Source organism: Syngnathus scovelli, chromosome 9, assembly GCF_024217435.2.
Source record: "Syngnathus scovelli strain Florida chromosome 9, RoL_Ssco_1.2, whole genome shotgun sequence".
NCBI classification, from domain to species: domain Eukaryota; kingdom Metazoa; phylum Chordata; class Actinopteri; order Syngnathiformes; family Syngnathidae; genus Syngnathus; species Syngnathus scovelli.
The window spans coordinates 3,679,702-3,694,677 of NC_090855.1; the positions used below are offsets into that span (position 1 = coordinate 3,679,702).

The 14,976-nt window shown below is 40.6% G+C and overlaps 1 protein-coding gene across 4 annotated transcripts in view; it reads left to right on the forward strand.

The window, feature by feature from the left end:
- The first annotated feature begins 20 nt into the window (after positions 1–20).
- The window catches only part of itga8 (integrin, alpha 8), a 51,944-nt gene continuing 36,988 nt past the window's right edge, over positions 21–14,976 (forward strand). For all 4 annotated transcript variants that reach the window (XM_049730797.2, XM_068651757.1, XM_068651758.1 and 1 more), the window contains exons 1-12: positions 21–397; positions 866–996; positions 4,898–4,998; positions 5,680–5,803; positions 7,082–7,143; positions 7,467–7,512; positions 9,580–9,705; positions 10,542–10,586; positions 11,335–11,378; positions 12,844–12,900; positions 12,962–13,014; positions 13,075–13,280. In XM_049730797.2, the coding sequence (XP_049586754.1) occupies positions 216–397; positions 866–996; positions 4,898–4,998; positions 5,680–5,803; positions 7,082–7,143; positions 7,467–7,512; positions 9,580–9,705; positions 10,542–10,586; positions 11,335–11,378; positions 12,844–12,900; positions 12,962–13,014; positions 13,075–13,280 (1,177 nt within the window). In that variant the 5' untranslated portion in view covers positions 21–215. The remainder of the gene's footprint in view (positions 398–865; positions 997–4,897; positions 4,999–5,679; positions 5,804–7,081; positions 7,144–7,466; positions 7,513–9,579; positions 9,706–10,541; positions 10,587–11,334; positions 11,379–12,843; positions 12,901–12,961; positions 13,015–13,074; positions 13,281–14,976) is intronic.

Sequence of the window (14,976 nt, forward strand, 5' to 3'; positions counted from 1 at the left end):
GGGGTGGGACTGTGTCACTGTTGCATAGTGGAGGTTCCCATTTCTCAAGCGTTAGACCTGCTGCTGGCTTGAAAGGGGTCAGAAGAGGGAGAAGATCCAGGGGGGAGGAGCGCGGTGATCCAGACGGACTCCAGCAAGAAACGACGTCACCTGCACACGGCGGAACCTCCATCGCCTGCCTCTCAAAGTTGAACCGGGGATTGTAAGCAGCGGGGATGGAGCGTGCACGGGACATTGGAGTGTTCACATTCCGGCTACTCTCCCTCCTCTGGTGCGCGCCAAGTGGGCTATGGAGCTTCAACCTTTACGCACAGCATCCAACAGTCTACCGCGGACCCAGTGGGAGTTATTTCGGGTACTCCGTGGACTTCTACCAGCCCAGCGCCAGCAGCAAAACGTGAGTGGTCGACCGCAAAATTGAAACTTGTATAAGATCATGAGGTCCATTGGTTCAGTTAATTAACATCTTCAGTTGGCATGATACAATACTTACTTTTTCTTTTTATATAATCTATTCAGAGCTGCACTGTATCATATTGACAGTTATTTAATGCTATTTTTATTCTTAAGTGGCTCATCAGGTAACTAAATACTTTTTTTTCCTTGTGGACAGTGGGTGAGAAAAATATTAATGTGATATGAGTTTTTTTTTTCTTTTGGTAGGACTTGATACACAAGCATTAAATACTGATATGCAATTTTTAAAATTTATTTATTTATTTAGAGATATTTAATTAGTACAACAACCATCTGTTATCTCCAAATATGATGCCTGATTCATATCTTGTGTTATCACCAAATATGATCTTTTGCAGCATGCATTGCTTTTCCTTGTATTTCTTGTAAGATGCTTTTTGTGTCCCAGGTTCAGCGTTTTGGTAGGTGCTCCAAAGGCCAACACCTCCCAGCCTGGTATCGTGGAAGCCGGGTCCGTCTACTACTGCCCCTGGCCGGGCCTGCCTGACAGCTGCAGACAAATACCCTTTGACAATGCCAGTAAGTTCCCTTCATTTTTTTTCTGAAGCGAAAACTGTCTTGATATATTTGAGAAATAGTTTGTGTACATAAAGGTGACCTCAGTTGTTACATTAAGAAGCAATGTATGTGAGCTGGCATGGAAAAAAACAAGAGTGATAAGACATATGGCTTTTATCAAAAAGATGGCTGGCAGCTTTGCTCAAGAGTTTGATATGCAAAGTATCCAATCAACCATCTCTAAGGTTGTGGATGGAGGTTAAAATCCAGAACAAGTGAGAACACAAGAAAGGCGGGGAGTGTGTGGGGAGGGGAGGGGAGGGAGGGGGGTGTATGCACATGGGAATTGAGTTCCCTTACGGAAGAAAGAAGGGGGATTGGGTGAGGTCTGCTTTTCATTACATCTTGAAAATGTATCCCTGTCTCCTTTCCCCTCCTCTTGTCTCCCCTTCTCTTCCATCAATCCACCCCCTCTCTCTCTCTTTGAGATGACTCAACATCCTTAAAATGAGAGGGCAAAAAATGACTTTTTCATGCCCACTTGGCTGGAGGAAGCGGCTTTAAATCAGCGTCTGAGTAGCTTCGAATTTGAAGGCTTTGGAGAGAAAACTTATGACCGCATATGGAAATCAAATCTACAATATACATAATGCTGAGGCAATGTTGCCTAGTGATGTCATTTCCAGTCAACATTAACAGTCAATAATTTAAACGATTTAATTCATTATTATTCATTATAATATTTAATTATTTATATTATTTTATTTCATGTACCGTATTTTCCGGACTATAAGGCGCACGTAAAAACCTCAAATTTTCTCAAAAGCCGACTTATACTCCGGTGCGCCTTATATATGGACCAAATTCCTGAATTTAAACTGGCCCGAAGCATTGTGTCATGAAATCAATCATAAGTGACCCGCTGAAGACTATGAATCATGAATCAAAAACACTATGGATCATTATTTTGTGATTATAAAGTCATTTGTTGCGTCTGAAGTTGAAATGAAAAAAGATCAAATGGAGAATGATTTGATTTGGATTAAAAATCTGACATGATGCATTTAATGGTGCGCCTTATAGTCCGGTGCGCCTTATATAAGGACAAAGTTTTAAAATGGGCCATTCATTGAAGGTGCGCCTTATAGTCCAGTGCGCCTTATAGTCCGGGAAATACGGTATATCATTTTATTTATTTAGTATATTTATATTTATAAACCACTATACTTGGTGATTGATGATCAAGGCCATGGTGGATTTTTCTAGAGTTACACTAGCTCCATTATTAGAGGTACAAACCAGACAGGGAAAGAAACACTCATGTACACAATAACGTGGCAAACATCTGTGTGCGAGTGTGTGTGTGTGTATGTGTGTGTGTGCGTGTTATTATCCACACGGCAATTTTCATATGCGCCTGATTAAGTGGAAGTACCTGCTAGTGTGCGTGGGAGCCGTGACAAAAAGCAGACTTGTCATGTCATGCCAGTGGAAGACTGAACCCGATTAGTGGGGCAGATAGACTATAGGGACAAAAGTATTGGGACACCTGAACATACAGGAAGAGAGATTTCTCATGTTGGGGTTTCAACATGACGTCTGTGTGAGCAGTTTGAGTCAAGACGTGTTGAACGAAGGTGTTTAACAAGGATGCGGGGTGCACATTCCAAGAGAGCCAGCTGGAATAATGTTGCAAAATACACACACACACACACTTTGCCAATTGTAACACAATTTAGTTGGGTCAGCGGCGAGATGTGTTTGTCTCCCCGGTGTTGTTAGATTTTATGAGAACAGCTTTAGCTACTTCAAAAAAAAAGGAACACTAACGTCCTCACAAATGTCTTGTTTCTGCGGAACAAATGTTTTTATTGAAGTTCCCCAGGGGGACATAAAACCACGCTATATTTCCTATCATATGTCTAATTTCTACGCCTCCTCCAACACTCAAACATGCACCCTCCCTACATTCCATAAATCACTTTATGTTTATCCACTCGTGCGTTGTTACACATCATCAAGCTTCACCTCGGGGTGCCTCCAACATCAGGAACAATCCATCCTTTTCATTTCCATGCACAGTTAGGCGATATAATTCAAATAAAAACACGCCTTCCCCCATAGTGTTTTTCTTTCTTTTTTTTTTTTTATTAAATTGTTTCATCTGATATGAGTCATAAATACACTCTCGTGTCAGATGAGCGTGTAGCTACAGAAAACAAACGTTTGCGCTGATTAAAACAAATGACGTGCTGCCTCTTTATGCTCAATCGTGTGTGTGTGTGGTTTGCAGATGACCCGGACCCAGAGGGGCAGGGCTTCTGCCAGGCGGGCTTCAGTGTGGATTTCACCAAGGTATAAAAGACTCCCTGAACGCATCACAACCTTCTCTTTTAAGATTTATACTAAAACCCTCTCGTTCCAATGTACCCCCCTTAACACAATAGGCTAAATCCACACACATACATTCTTCCACTGTAAAGTCAGCGTGACCTTTAACCTCCATCTCACGGTCCGTCTTAACCCCTTCTGTACAGGAAGCTCTCACTCTCCAAAAGTTGTCGACATTTTTGACAGCAGGAATCAAACATGCGCATTTGTTGCCGTGCAGTAAATAGTCACATGCGCTCACAAGTTCCTGTCACATGACTGACCGCAAGTAATTGTATTTATTCCAGGAAGGAAGGCTGGTGGTTGGAGGCCCTGGAAGCTTTTACTGGCAAGGTAAATGCAGTAACACACTCAAGTGATAGAGTGGAACATCACAAGTCAAATGAGTTCAATTCAACTAAACATCCATTTATAAAGTCTCTAAAAGGTGACTCTCGCAAGAGGGAGGTCTGCGCCGCTGTGGCAGTGGTCACAATGTACTTTTTTTTTTTTTTAAGTAGCAGAAGTTGGATTCAAGGACAAATTATTTCCAATGGGATAAAAATCTGACCTTACAAATAGAAAGGTCACCACTGCTACTTCACGTCAGTAACAGTGCGACAGGAAGTGGGTGTTTGGCCTCCATAATGAGCTGATCTTGGGGCGGTAATGGAGCGAGGAGGGAGGGCCCCTCCGCTTCATGATAAAGCTGGCAGGAGGAGGAGGTTTTGAGAAGGAAAGGTGGCGGGGGTGTGATCGCCGGTCATTAAGGAGATGACAGTAACGTGTTGCAGAAGGCTACAAGAGGGATGCGAGGTGAGAGAGGGGGTTAAGGATTTTGGACAGCACAGATGCATTTCCTGCTGGATGGATGTGGAGTCTGAGCAGAATGCCGGAATATCATAGAAGTGTGCCGGTACTCCCACTATTCCAGGTGTTCCCTCCTTGCCTCTTTATTTATTCTAAAAAAGGATTGTTCTGGAGACGCTTGTTCGGCTCTTATTTCCTATTTGTGTCATCAGGCGGCGTCTCGTTTATTCAAAAAGCAGACTTGTCATGTCATGCCAGTGGAAGACTGAACCCGATTAGTGGGGCAGATAGACTATAGGGACAAAAGTATTGGGACACCTGAACATACAGGAAGAGAGATTTCTCATGTTGGGGTTTCAACATGACGTCTGTGTGAGCAGTTTGAGTCAAGACGTGTTGAACGAAGGTGTTTAACAAGGATGCGGGGTGCACATTCCAAGAGAGCCAGCTGGAATAATGTTGCAAAATACACACACACACACACTTTGCCAATTGTAACACAATTTAGTTGGGTCAGCGGCGAGATGTGTTTGTCTCCCCGGTGTTGTTAGATTTTATGAGAACAGCTTTAGCTACTTCAAAAAAAAAGGAACACTAACGTCCTCACAAATGTCTTGTTTCTGCGGAACAAATGTTTTTATTGAAGACTGTTTTATTAAGAACAAATGTGTTTCCATCATTTTAGACTTCAGGAATGTTTGTGATATTGAGAATTATTTTGATTTATTTTTTTGTTCGACAGATAACCGCATGATAAAGGTAAATGGCAGCAGAGAGACGTTGGAGTTTAAGTCACGTCAGTGGTTTGGAGCATCGGTAAGGACGCACAAAGGCAAAGTGGTGGTAAGTATCTCGAGAAGAAAAAAAAAAATCATTGTTGCAAAAAAATGAAAAGCAGTTTAGCAGCTCTGAGTTTCGTAGCACGCCAGACTATATATCACAGCAAACGATGTGCAACGAAGTACGTCATGGATGTCAGGGATTCGCTTCAGTAGAAAGGAATCACGACTCGTGCTTTGGAATATGAGTATCAGTATGACAATAGTTTATGATAATCATGAAATAGAGTATGACAATATTATTTAGTGCTGGGATGTCAAAGTTGGAAAAATGTGCAGGGCGTTTGAATTCAAAGGTAGGACTTATCATAGACGGAGATAGGGGGGCGCATAGGGATGTGGATTTCTCAGGGGGTCCGCAAATAAATTCTTCAGTAATACTTCACAAAAGACTGATTCATTTTATGTTCCTTTATGGGAATTGGTGAAAATGTGGAAACAAAAAAAAAATTCCCGGAAAGTTACCTAAAAGTCAGTTATCTAGTCTAGGACCAGGGGCGGTTCTAGTATATTTCAAGGGGGGCAGTGCCTCCCCCCCAGCTCCGCTACTGGTCGTAATCCAGTGGAATAAAATAAGTGCAGGATAATAATATGTGTCATACCTTATATCAAGTTGATTAGATTTTCTACTCTTCTGCTTTTAAGATTGTTTTTCCAAAAACGAAACACTTGATGTATTCTGCAGGCATGCGCTCCGCTCTACCACTGGCGTACGGTGAAGCTGAGCGGGGAGATGGATCCCGTGGGTACCTGCTACGTGGCCGTCCAGAACTTTAGTGCCTACGCAGAATACTCGCCATGTCGGACCAGTGAGTCATTCTACGATTCCGCCTCCGCTTCCTATTCGCCTCACCTATTCTTTTTGTCTACCTTTGCAGCTGTCGGTCCAAATTCGAATGTAGCGCATGCGTGTGCAAAGTTCAATAAAAGATGCATTTAGATAAAGAATTCTGTCAAATAATAATAATAAATCTAATGAATAATAAATAAAAATAATACATATAACAATAATAAATAAATAAATAAATAAATAAAATAAGAGACAAATAAGTGTGATATAATAATAATAATAATAATAATAATAATAATAATAATAATAATAATAATAAATATAAACAATAATAAAAATAATAAATAAAGTAAGATATAATATATAAATAATCGAGAAATAATTTTGTGATAGAATAATAATAATAATAAATAATAATAATAAAATAAAAAAATAATAGTGTGGCTCTTGATGCATCTGACTCCATCAAAAGATCTGATCTCACTATCTCATGCCATCCCTCCCAGTTGCATCCGAGATAAATGGAGTTGCTACTTCACGTCTCACTTTCAAGTCTTCTCCCCACTGATAGTATATCTGTATCTTTTTTTTTTTCTGTCGTCTTAATGGGGTTGTAGAGATTTTCCTGCCTTGCACCCTTAACCCTTCCGCCCTCACATCCAGGTTGCTCATGCCTTCACCCCCTCCCTGCAGGGTGATATGAGCATGATAAGGACGCATGGAGGCTATCAGGTGGCACGTCATAAACAATGGATCAAATGCCGTCTTTATCGTCAGTAACAAATCCCCTCACTGTTCACACTCAAATATACAACCTCCAGTCAGATATGCATGTTGGGTCAGTGCAAACAAAGGCCCACTTAACAAAGTGAACCACGTCGTTCCCCAGGGGGACATAAAACCACGCTATATTTCCTATCATATGTCTAATTTCTACGCCTCCTCCAACACTCAAACATGCACCCTCCCTACATTCCATAAATCACTTTATGTTTATCCACTCGTGCGTTGTTACACATCATCAAGCTTCACCTCGGGGTGCCTCCAACATCAGGAACAATCCATCCTTTTCATTTCCATGCACAGTTAGGCGATATAATTCAAATAAAAACACGCCTTCCCCCATAGTGTTTTTCTTTCTTTTTTTTTTTTTATTAAATTGTTTCATCTGATATGAGTCATAAATACACTCTCGTGTCAGATGAGCGTGTAGCTACAGAAAACAAACGTTTGCGCTGATTAAAACAAATGACGTGCTGCCTCTTTATGCTCAATCGTGTGTGTGTGTGGTTTGCAGATGACCCGGACCCAGAGGGGCAGGGCTTCTGCCAGGCGGGCTTCAGTGTGGATTTCACCAAGGTATAAAAGACTCCCTGAACGCATCACAACCTTCTCTTTTAAGATTTATACTAAAACCCTCTCGTTCCAATGTACCCCCCTTAACACAATAGGCTAAATCCACACACATACATTCTTCCACTGTAAAGTCAGCGTGACCTTTAACCTCCATCTCACGGTCCGTCTTAACCCCTTCTGTACAGGAAGCTCTCACTCTCCAAAAGTTGTCGACATTTTTGACAGCAGGAATCAAACATGCGCATTTGTTGCCGTGCAGTAAATAGTCACATGCGCTCACAAGTTCCTGTCACATGACTGACCGCAAGTAATTGTATTTATTCCAGGAAGGAAGGCTGGTGGTTGGAGGCCCTGGAAGCTTTTACTGGCAAGGTAAATGCAGTAACACACTCAAGTGATAGAGTGGAACATCACAAGTCAAATGAGTTCAATTCAACTAAACATCCATTTATAAAGTCTCTAAAAGGTGACTCTCGCAAGAGGGAGGTCTGCGCCGCTGTGGCAGTGGTCACAATGTACTTTTTTTTTTTTTTAAGTAGCAGAAGTTGGATTCAAGGACAAATTATTTCCAATGGGATAAAAATCTGACCTTACAAATAGAAAGGTCACCACTGCTACTTCACGTCAGTAACAGTGCGACAGGAAGTGGGTGTTTGGCCTCCATAATGAGCTGATCTTGGGGCGGTAATGGAGCGAGGAGGGAGGGCCCCTCCGCTTCATGATAAAGCTGGCAGGAGGAGGAGGTTTTGAGAAGGAAAGGTGGCGGGGGTGTGATCGCCGGTCATTAAGGAGATGACAGTAACGTGTTGCAGAAGGCTACAAGAGGGATGCGAGGTGAGAGAGGGGGTTAAGGATTTTGGACAGCACAGATGCATTTCCTGCTGGATGGATGTGGAGTCTGAGCAGAATGCCGGAATATCATAGAAGTGTGCCGGTACTCCCACTATTCCAGGTGTTCCCTCCTTGCCTCTTTATTTATTCTAAAAAAGGATTGTTCTGGAGACGCTTGTTCGGCTCTTATTTCCTATTTGTGTCATCAGGCGGCGTCTCGTTTATTCAAAATGGCACAAGTTTGGTTGGTCCATCTATTTGAAGGCTACTTCCTGGTTCACGTCGGATTGACGACAATGGGACTTTACCATGGGGGAGTGTTGGAGGGATATTCCCCTTGTGACTCAAACAGAGGAAAAAGTAAATAAATCAGCAAAAAAAAATAATAATAATCACACAGCGGAGTATTTGTTTGTTCATCATTTTGTTGATGATAACAGGAAGGTCACACAATTTTTGTTTCTGTTACAATTACGGGGGGATTTTTGGTCGTGAGAAGAAAAATAAATTCCGCTTACATGGTGAAAAAAAACTTGATGGAATGTCATATTAGTGTTTGTTCATTTGCAGTCTGGGTGGTGGGAATATCCCTTCAAATGACAAAAAAAAAAAAAAAAAAGGAAATGAATAGTTGCACAGTTGTGACATTCGTAGGACTTAAGTATTCAATAGAGCGGACTGTACTACTTTTTATTCTGTCGGGGGGGGGGGGTAATTTTCCAACAAAAGCTAAAAGTGTGACACTCCATATTTGTTTGCATTTTAACAGACAGAACTGGAAGGGGAAAGAAATTGTGATAAAAACAACACACAATCTTTGGTGGAGATTTAAAAAAATAAATAAATAAAAAGAGAAACAGCTGTAGTGACCCCACCAAACAATATTTCTATTCTTCCGGTTTGTTGTTTGTTAGTGGTGCTGTTGTTACTTAGCACATAAAAGCCAGAGCAGACTACACTAATGGAGTCTGGGTGCCCTGGTCTCTGCCTCCAGTTAAAATACTTCCTCTGTGTGTTTATAAAAGCACTTTGCCTGGATTTTATAGACTATATGAAACAATCATCATCAGCGGTGGAGCCTTGTATAGTCCCTGGACACTTCATTAGGTACACTCACTTGATAGCCAATACAAAACCTGTATCATAAAAATGTCTTTCATTTTGATTATTCGTTTAACAAGTCGTTTATTATTTTGGCAGCGAGGAAGAAATTTTGTGAATCGTACCGAGACCAACATATTATAAACATCTGTCAGTATGATTGTGTGCAGTTCTCCATCAATCCAACCACCATAGTTTTGCACATTCTGGTGGTGTTCCTAATATTGTGGCCCCTCCATTATAAAACGATGAGTCAGGAATCAAGTTTAATGTGTTGATGTGTTATTTCGGGAGATAAAGTCAAGCCAAGTAGGCAAGGTTGAGATGCCGGGAAGGTTAAGAGTGCAGCGTTTCCTCCAAACACGCTCTCACGTGCACATAAAAAGAGGATTTATGGAAGGTCGAGAACGGCTGTAGATGTTTGTTTGACCTGCTGCTCAACGTCAGAGCAAAGGTGTTATTTGTGTCCATGCAAGTGTGTGTAAATCATAACTCCTGTGTGTGTAGGTCAGGTGATGACAGCGGGCGTAGCTGAGATACTGAACGGCTATTCCTTGAAAGCTGTTCTGAGACGAGTTCCAGGAGAGAAACACACGGCCGCTGCTGAAGACACACACGATGACAGTTACCTAGGTAAAAGCAGCTTCGATTTGTTTTTTCCCGAGCCTTCAGACGTCCATTTCTCTCAAGTGACCTTTCAATCTAACCTTTGTCACTAGATTCCATACAGATTTGGCTGGGAATCCTCAAATTGTGTCATCAAACATTTTGTCCCAGTGATCTCTAATCTTCTTTAAAGTCTCCTCTCACGGCACTGTCAACTTTGCCATGATTTTTTTTATTTCTCTTCAGGGATCGCAGGAGGACCTCAAAGTTGTGGGAGGGGGCGAGCTAAGCTGTGTTCAAAACAGCCATATATATATATATATATATATATATATATATATATATATATATATATATATATATATTTTTTTTTTTATTTATTTTAATTAAAATGATTATTATTATATATATTACTTATATATATATTACTTTTTATTTATTATTACATTTTTTATCCCCAAAAAATATATATGTGTGTATTTATTTATTATTATTTTTTAAATAGAGAAAAGAAAATAAAATATATGTATATATATATATATATATATATATATATATATATATATATATATATATATATATACAATTATTTTGTTCTAATTGTAAAATTATCTCTCCCGTTTTAATTATTTTTTGTTTTTAATTAAAATGATTATTATTATATATATTACTTATATACGTATATATTACTTTTTATTTATTATTATATTTTTTTATTAAAAAAAAAGATATATATATATATATATATATATATGTATGTGTGTATTTATTTATTTTTTTATTTTTTAAATAGAGGGGGAAAAAAATATATATATATATATATAATTATTTGGTTCTAATTGTAAAATTATCTCTCCCGTTAGGTTACTCGGTAGCAGTGGGGGAGTTTACCGGCGATTCGGAACAAGGTGAGAAACCGAACAACTGCAGCAGCAATAATACAACTTGTCTCCTTCACACTTGAGATGATGCTAACACGGCTATGGCGTGTGATCAGGTGACCCAAAGGGAGCGACTGCACAGCTGGGTGACAATACGCAGCTCTAAACTCGCAGGCAATAATGAGAAGTGTCTCTGAATGTCTGGGTCGCGACCCCCCGAGGGGACACGTCTTTGGGAATTACTGATAACGGGATTTCCTGCGCTCCATTTGGACTGATTAGAATGATTAGTGGCAGACCTCTGCAGGTTTTGACTTTCTTCTGGACTTGAGTAAAATTGCTTGGCCTGGATGGATTTAGTCGGGATTTCATCTGAGAAGAACTTCATTTTGGGTTTCTTGAAAGATTTTCAGGCGGGAAAAAAAGCTCCTCCCCCTTTACCAGCACATGAAAGTCAAGCTTTTAGATCCAAGTGTTGCGGTGCAAAGTCTGGTGAAGAACTGGTGGTAACAAAAAGTTCTGAGGGGGGCTGGGAAGTTGAGCTTTATGACCTTGTGGTTTTAAGGAAGAGCTGGAGGACAGGAAAGCAAAGCAGAGGGGTCTCTCTAATCGCCCTGAGATGTTAATTGCACCGCACTCATCAGTCCATCATTTGTCTTTTCTCACAGTTGTTTAGAGTTTCAAGCCTTTGACAAACCTCTGTCGAAGCCCCGTCTTTGATTCTAAGTCTTTTCCCACACGCCCGCTAATTCAAGCTTGTTTTGAAATTTTGCAGAGCTCCTCGCCGGAGTGCCGAGAGGAGCGCAGAACTTTGGATATGTGAGTACGGACACGGGAATGTAAAGAAAAAAAAAGTGCTTTAGATTTGTGTGTTTTCGCAGGGATTTGGGAGGAAATCATACAATACGTTGAGAACTTTTACGATCAAAGGGGCCCCGGTGCATTTGAATGACCTTTGAACTCATGTGCAAACCCCCCCCAAGGGAGAAAAATGCACTCCGCAGACATGCAGTGCTCAAAGTATTTAGCTCATTGCTGTGAGCTTAAGTGCATTACAGGATGATAGCATATTATTATGATTATTATATTTATTATTTTTATTTTTATTTTGTACATATTATTATGATTATTATATTTATTATTTTTATTTTGTATTTTATTTTGTATTTTTTTTCATTGCTGTGAGCTTTTGTGCATTACAGGATGATAGCATATTATTATGATTATTATATTTATTATTTTTATTTTGTATTTTTATTTTATTTTATTTTTTTATTTTTTTTATTTTGTCATTTATTCTTATTTAGATTTTTATTATTGCAAGCGTTGCTACGCCACTACGGAAAACCAATTCCATATTTTACCACAATCATTTCAGCGCGTTACACAGCACGCTGCTACCACTAAAATTATAACAATTTTTTTTTTTTTTTTTGTCGAGTCTGTCGAACAATACATCGACTCTGGTGGATGCTTGCGGTTCACCGCGTTCAAACCCGACCGAGCCTTGAACTTGTCAAACATGGTCGCCGTTTGGAAAGAAGCACGAGAAGGAACCAGAGAACGTCTGATGGGAATTTGTCCCCGGGGTTGACTGTGTCCATCCTCCCTAATGACACACAGCTTCCGCCGCATGTGGAGGGCGCTGACCTTGTGTCACCCCGCTCCCCCCCCACCCCCCTTTTTTTAACCTGCAATCACAGTACACACACGCAACAATGTGTTTTTAGGGCTGGGAGAAAATGCTTAATTGGCGTAATGAGTCTAATTAGGTTACGCAGGTTGGTTGTTTTCCTGTCCTTGACGAGTGTCCAACTGGGACTAGTTAACAAATAACGTTATGATATTTGTGTTTATCTTCATCTCGCTTTATGTTTGTAAATCAATCCTGGGTTAGTGTGTCTTTGCAGCATCTGCGAATGGGTCGAGCAGTATCCTCTCGTGTGTGTGTGTGTGTGTGTGTGTGTGTGCGTGTGTGTGTGTGTGTGTGTGTGTGTGTGTTAAGCCCCCGGCTGTCCCCATGTGGTTGTTATTTTAGGTCTTATGAAGGAATTCTCAGCCCTCCCCACAAGCAGGGTTACTTTTAGGGGAAGGGGAGGGGGGTTAAAGGGGAGCACAAAAGATGGTAATGGGGGGAAGGCAGGATAAAAAAGAAAGGCATTTAAGTTTTGTGGTGTCTGTCTTTTTTTTTTTTTCGACCCCATTGTTTTGTTCGTCTGGTTTGCTATGCGGTAAGGAGAAAACCTGCTGAGTCATCAAAACCGATCCTTCTGCTTTTTTTTAGGTCGTGATGATCAACTCCACTAACCTGACCTTCATCCAGAATTTCACAGGAGAACAGGTAAGAGAATTAAAAAAACTTTTCTATTTAAATGGCTGCTCATTTTTTGTAAATCTTTCAGATGGCCTCTTATTTTGGCTACTCAGTAGCTGTGACCGACCTAAACGGAGACGGGTAAGTGGACCATCGTTTTGGAATAAAACGTATGTCCTAAATTCCACCTTGTGCATTCAGGACGGATGACGTTCTGGTCGGAGCCCCCCTCTACATGGAGAGGGAGATGGAGAGTAAGCCCAAAGAGGTGGGGAGGGTCTACCTGTACCTGCAGAAGGCTCCACTTACCTTCTCCAAAGCCGTCGCCATCACCGGCACGCACACCTTCGGGCGTTTCGGCACAGCCATCGCACCTCTGGGAGACGTCAACAACGATGGATACAACGGTAAGGGGAAAAAAATCGTGGAGATAAAAAGGAAATTAATATGAATGAAACTTAGCTGAGTAAAACAAATGTGAGAAGAAAAATAACTCCTCGCATACTTCACAGTTTGGCTTTTTTTGGCTTGATACAGAAAATAACAAAAACTTATTATTGTAGAATTGTTATATCAATTATAAAAATAATCTTTAATAGTCAATATCCTCGTTGGGGTTTCATGCAGGTTTACATATGGAGTCAAACGAGGTCTGTTCTCAAAGACAACTCCCACAATGGCGCAGCCCTCCCTCTTACAAAACCTATAAGAGAGACAGATACCGGGAATGGTGTACTAATTCACATAGTATTTCCGTCACGCTTCGTCCATTACTATTTAAGTTGTACTTTGTTTCGGGTCTACTAAAAGTAGGCCCAAGGTTATATTTAGAATGTCTGTCTTTGTTTGAAATTTGTAACAATAAACACAAAGCGGCTCCCCTACTCCCAAGCTCCGGCCATTGTTTCCGTTTCGAGTGTTCTCCAAAGCTGGCTGTTTACAGTTTCAGAGTGGTGCTCGGATTGAAATTGGTGTTAAAAGGATTGTCTGTCTGCCAATTTTAGGACAAAGGTAAATCTGATGACAGGCAGATCTGCATTTCCTGACAATTCTGGATTGTTTGGTCTGTAACAGAGGAAACGTGAGCGTCGGACGTTCCGCCACGAAAGCTCGTGAACACGTTTCCGGGCGTGATGTCCAAGGTTGACTCGTTGTCCGAGTTATTTTTAACTCCCCACATGTGGCTGGAGATAAAAATCATCTGGGAATGAATTTGTGTCCTGGAACCCATTTTTTTTTTTTTTCCTGTTTGTTTTATCCTCACATTGATTGGACTCACACACATGCACACCAGCCTGAAGTTCCGAGGTCCACATCTGGCCTCTTACGTGCGACATCCATCCAAGTGATTTATGTTTAACTTATTAACGGACAGCGGTCCGTTCATGTTCGTTCCACCTCGTTAAACGATCAGATCGATAGCCGGTAGATCAATAGCCAGGCTTTCACGGGCGAGCGAGATAAATCACATCAAGCTGTCCGTCGGGATGTGACCCAGTAGAGGAAGCTCTTAGTGACATATGTGGATTTTTTTTTTTTTTTTTTTTAATCGAATGAACGCACACCCGTGTCTGCGGGATTTCGTTATTTAGCATGACATCACGATCGTCATGGCGACTTTGCAATTTAGGTTGTCATTGACTCTTTTACCTGTAGCCTGATTTTTTTTTTTTTTTTCTCCATCTGCGTGTAATCACTGGCAGATGTCATCATGGTGTTTGTACATTCCTCCAAGAAAGCGAGCCGTTCACGTTTTTGGCTCATCCTCGCATGTTTTGTTTCGAATCAGCTGTTGAGTTTAGCTGAGGTCTATGGAGCCATGTGTTTTGATTTTTAATCATCTCAATTAACTTACTGTCACCATCACTTATCTTGAGCTATGTGATTACTGTGACATCATCGCATTGGTGTTTTGTGAAAAGGAAAGGCACAAAAAAGTACGGTACTCAACTGATCATTATTGTGGTAAAAGTAATCACGTTACTATGAATATTGGGATTTTCGTAATTTGTTATGAGGAGTTATGGTCATGTTGTAGAATTTATGAACAATAACAATTTGTCTCCAATTCTAAATTTTGTTAGTTATACAAAATTGATTCCT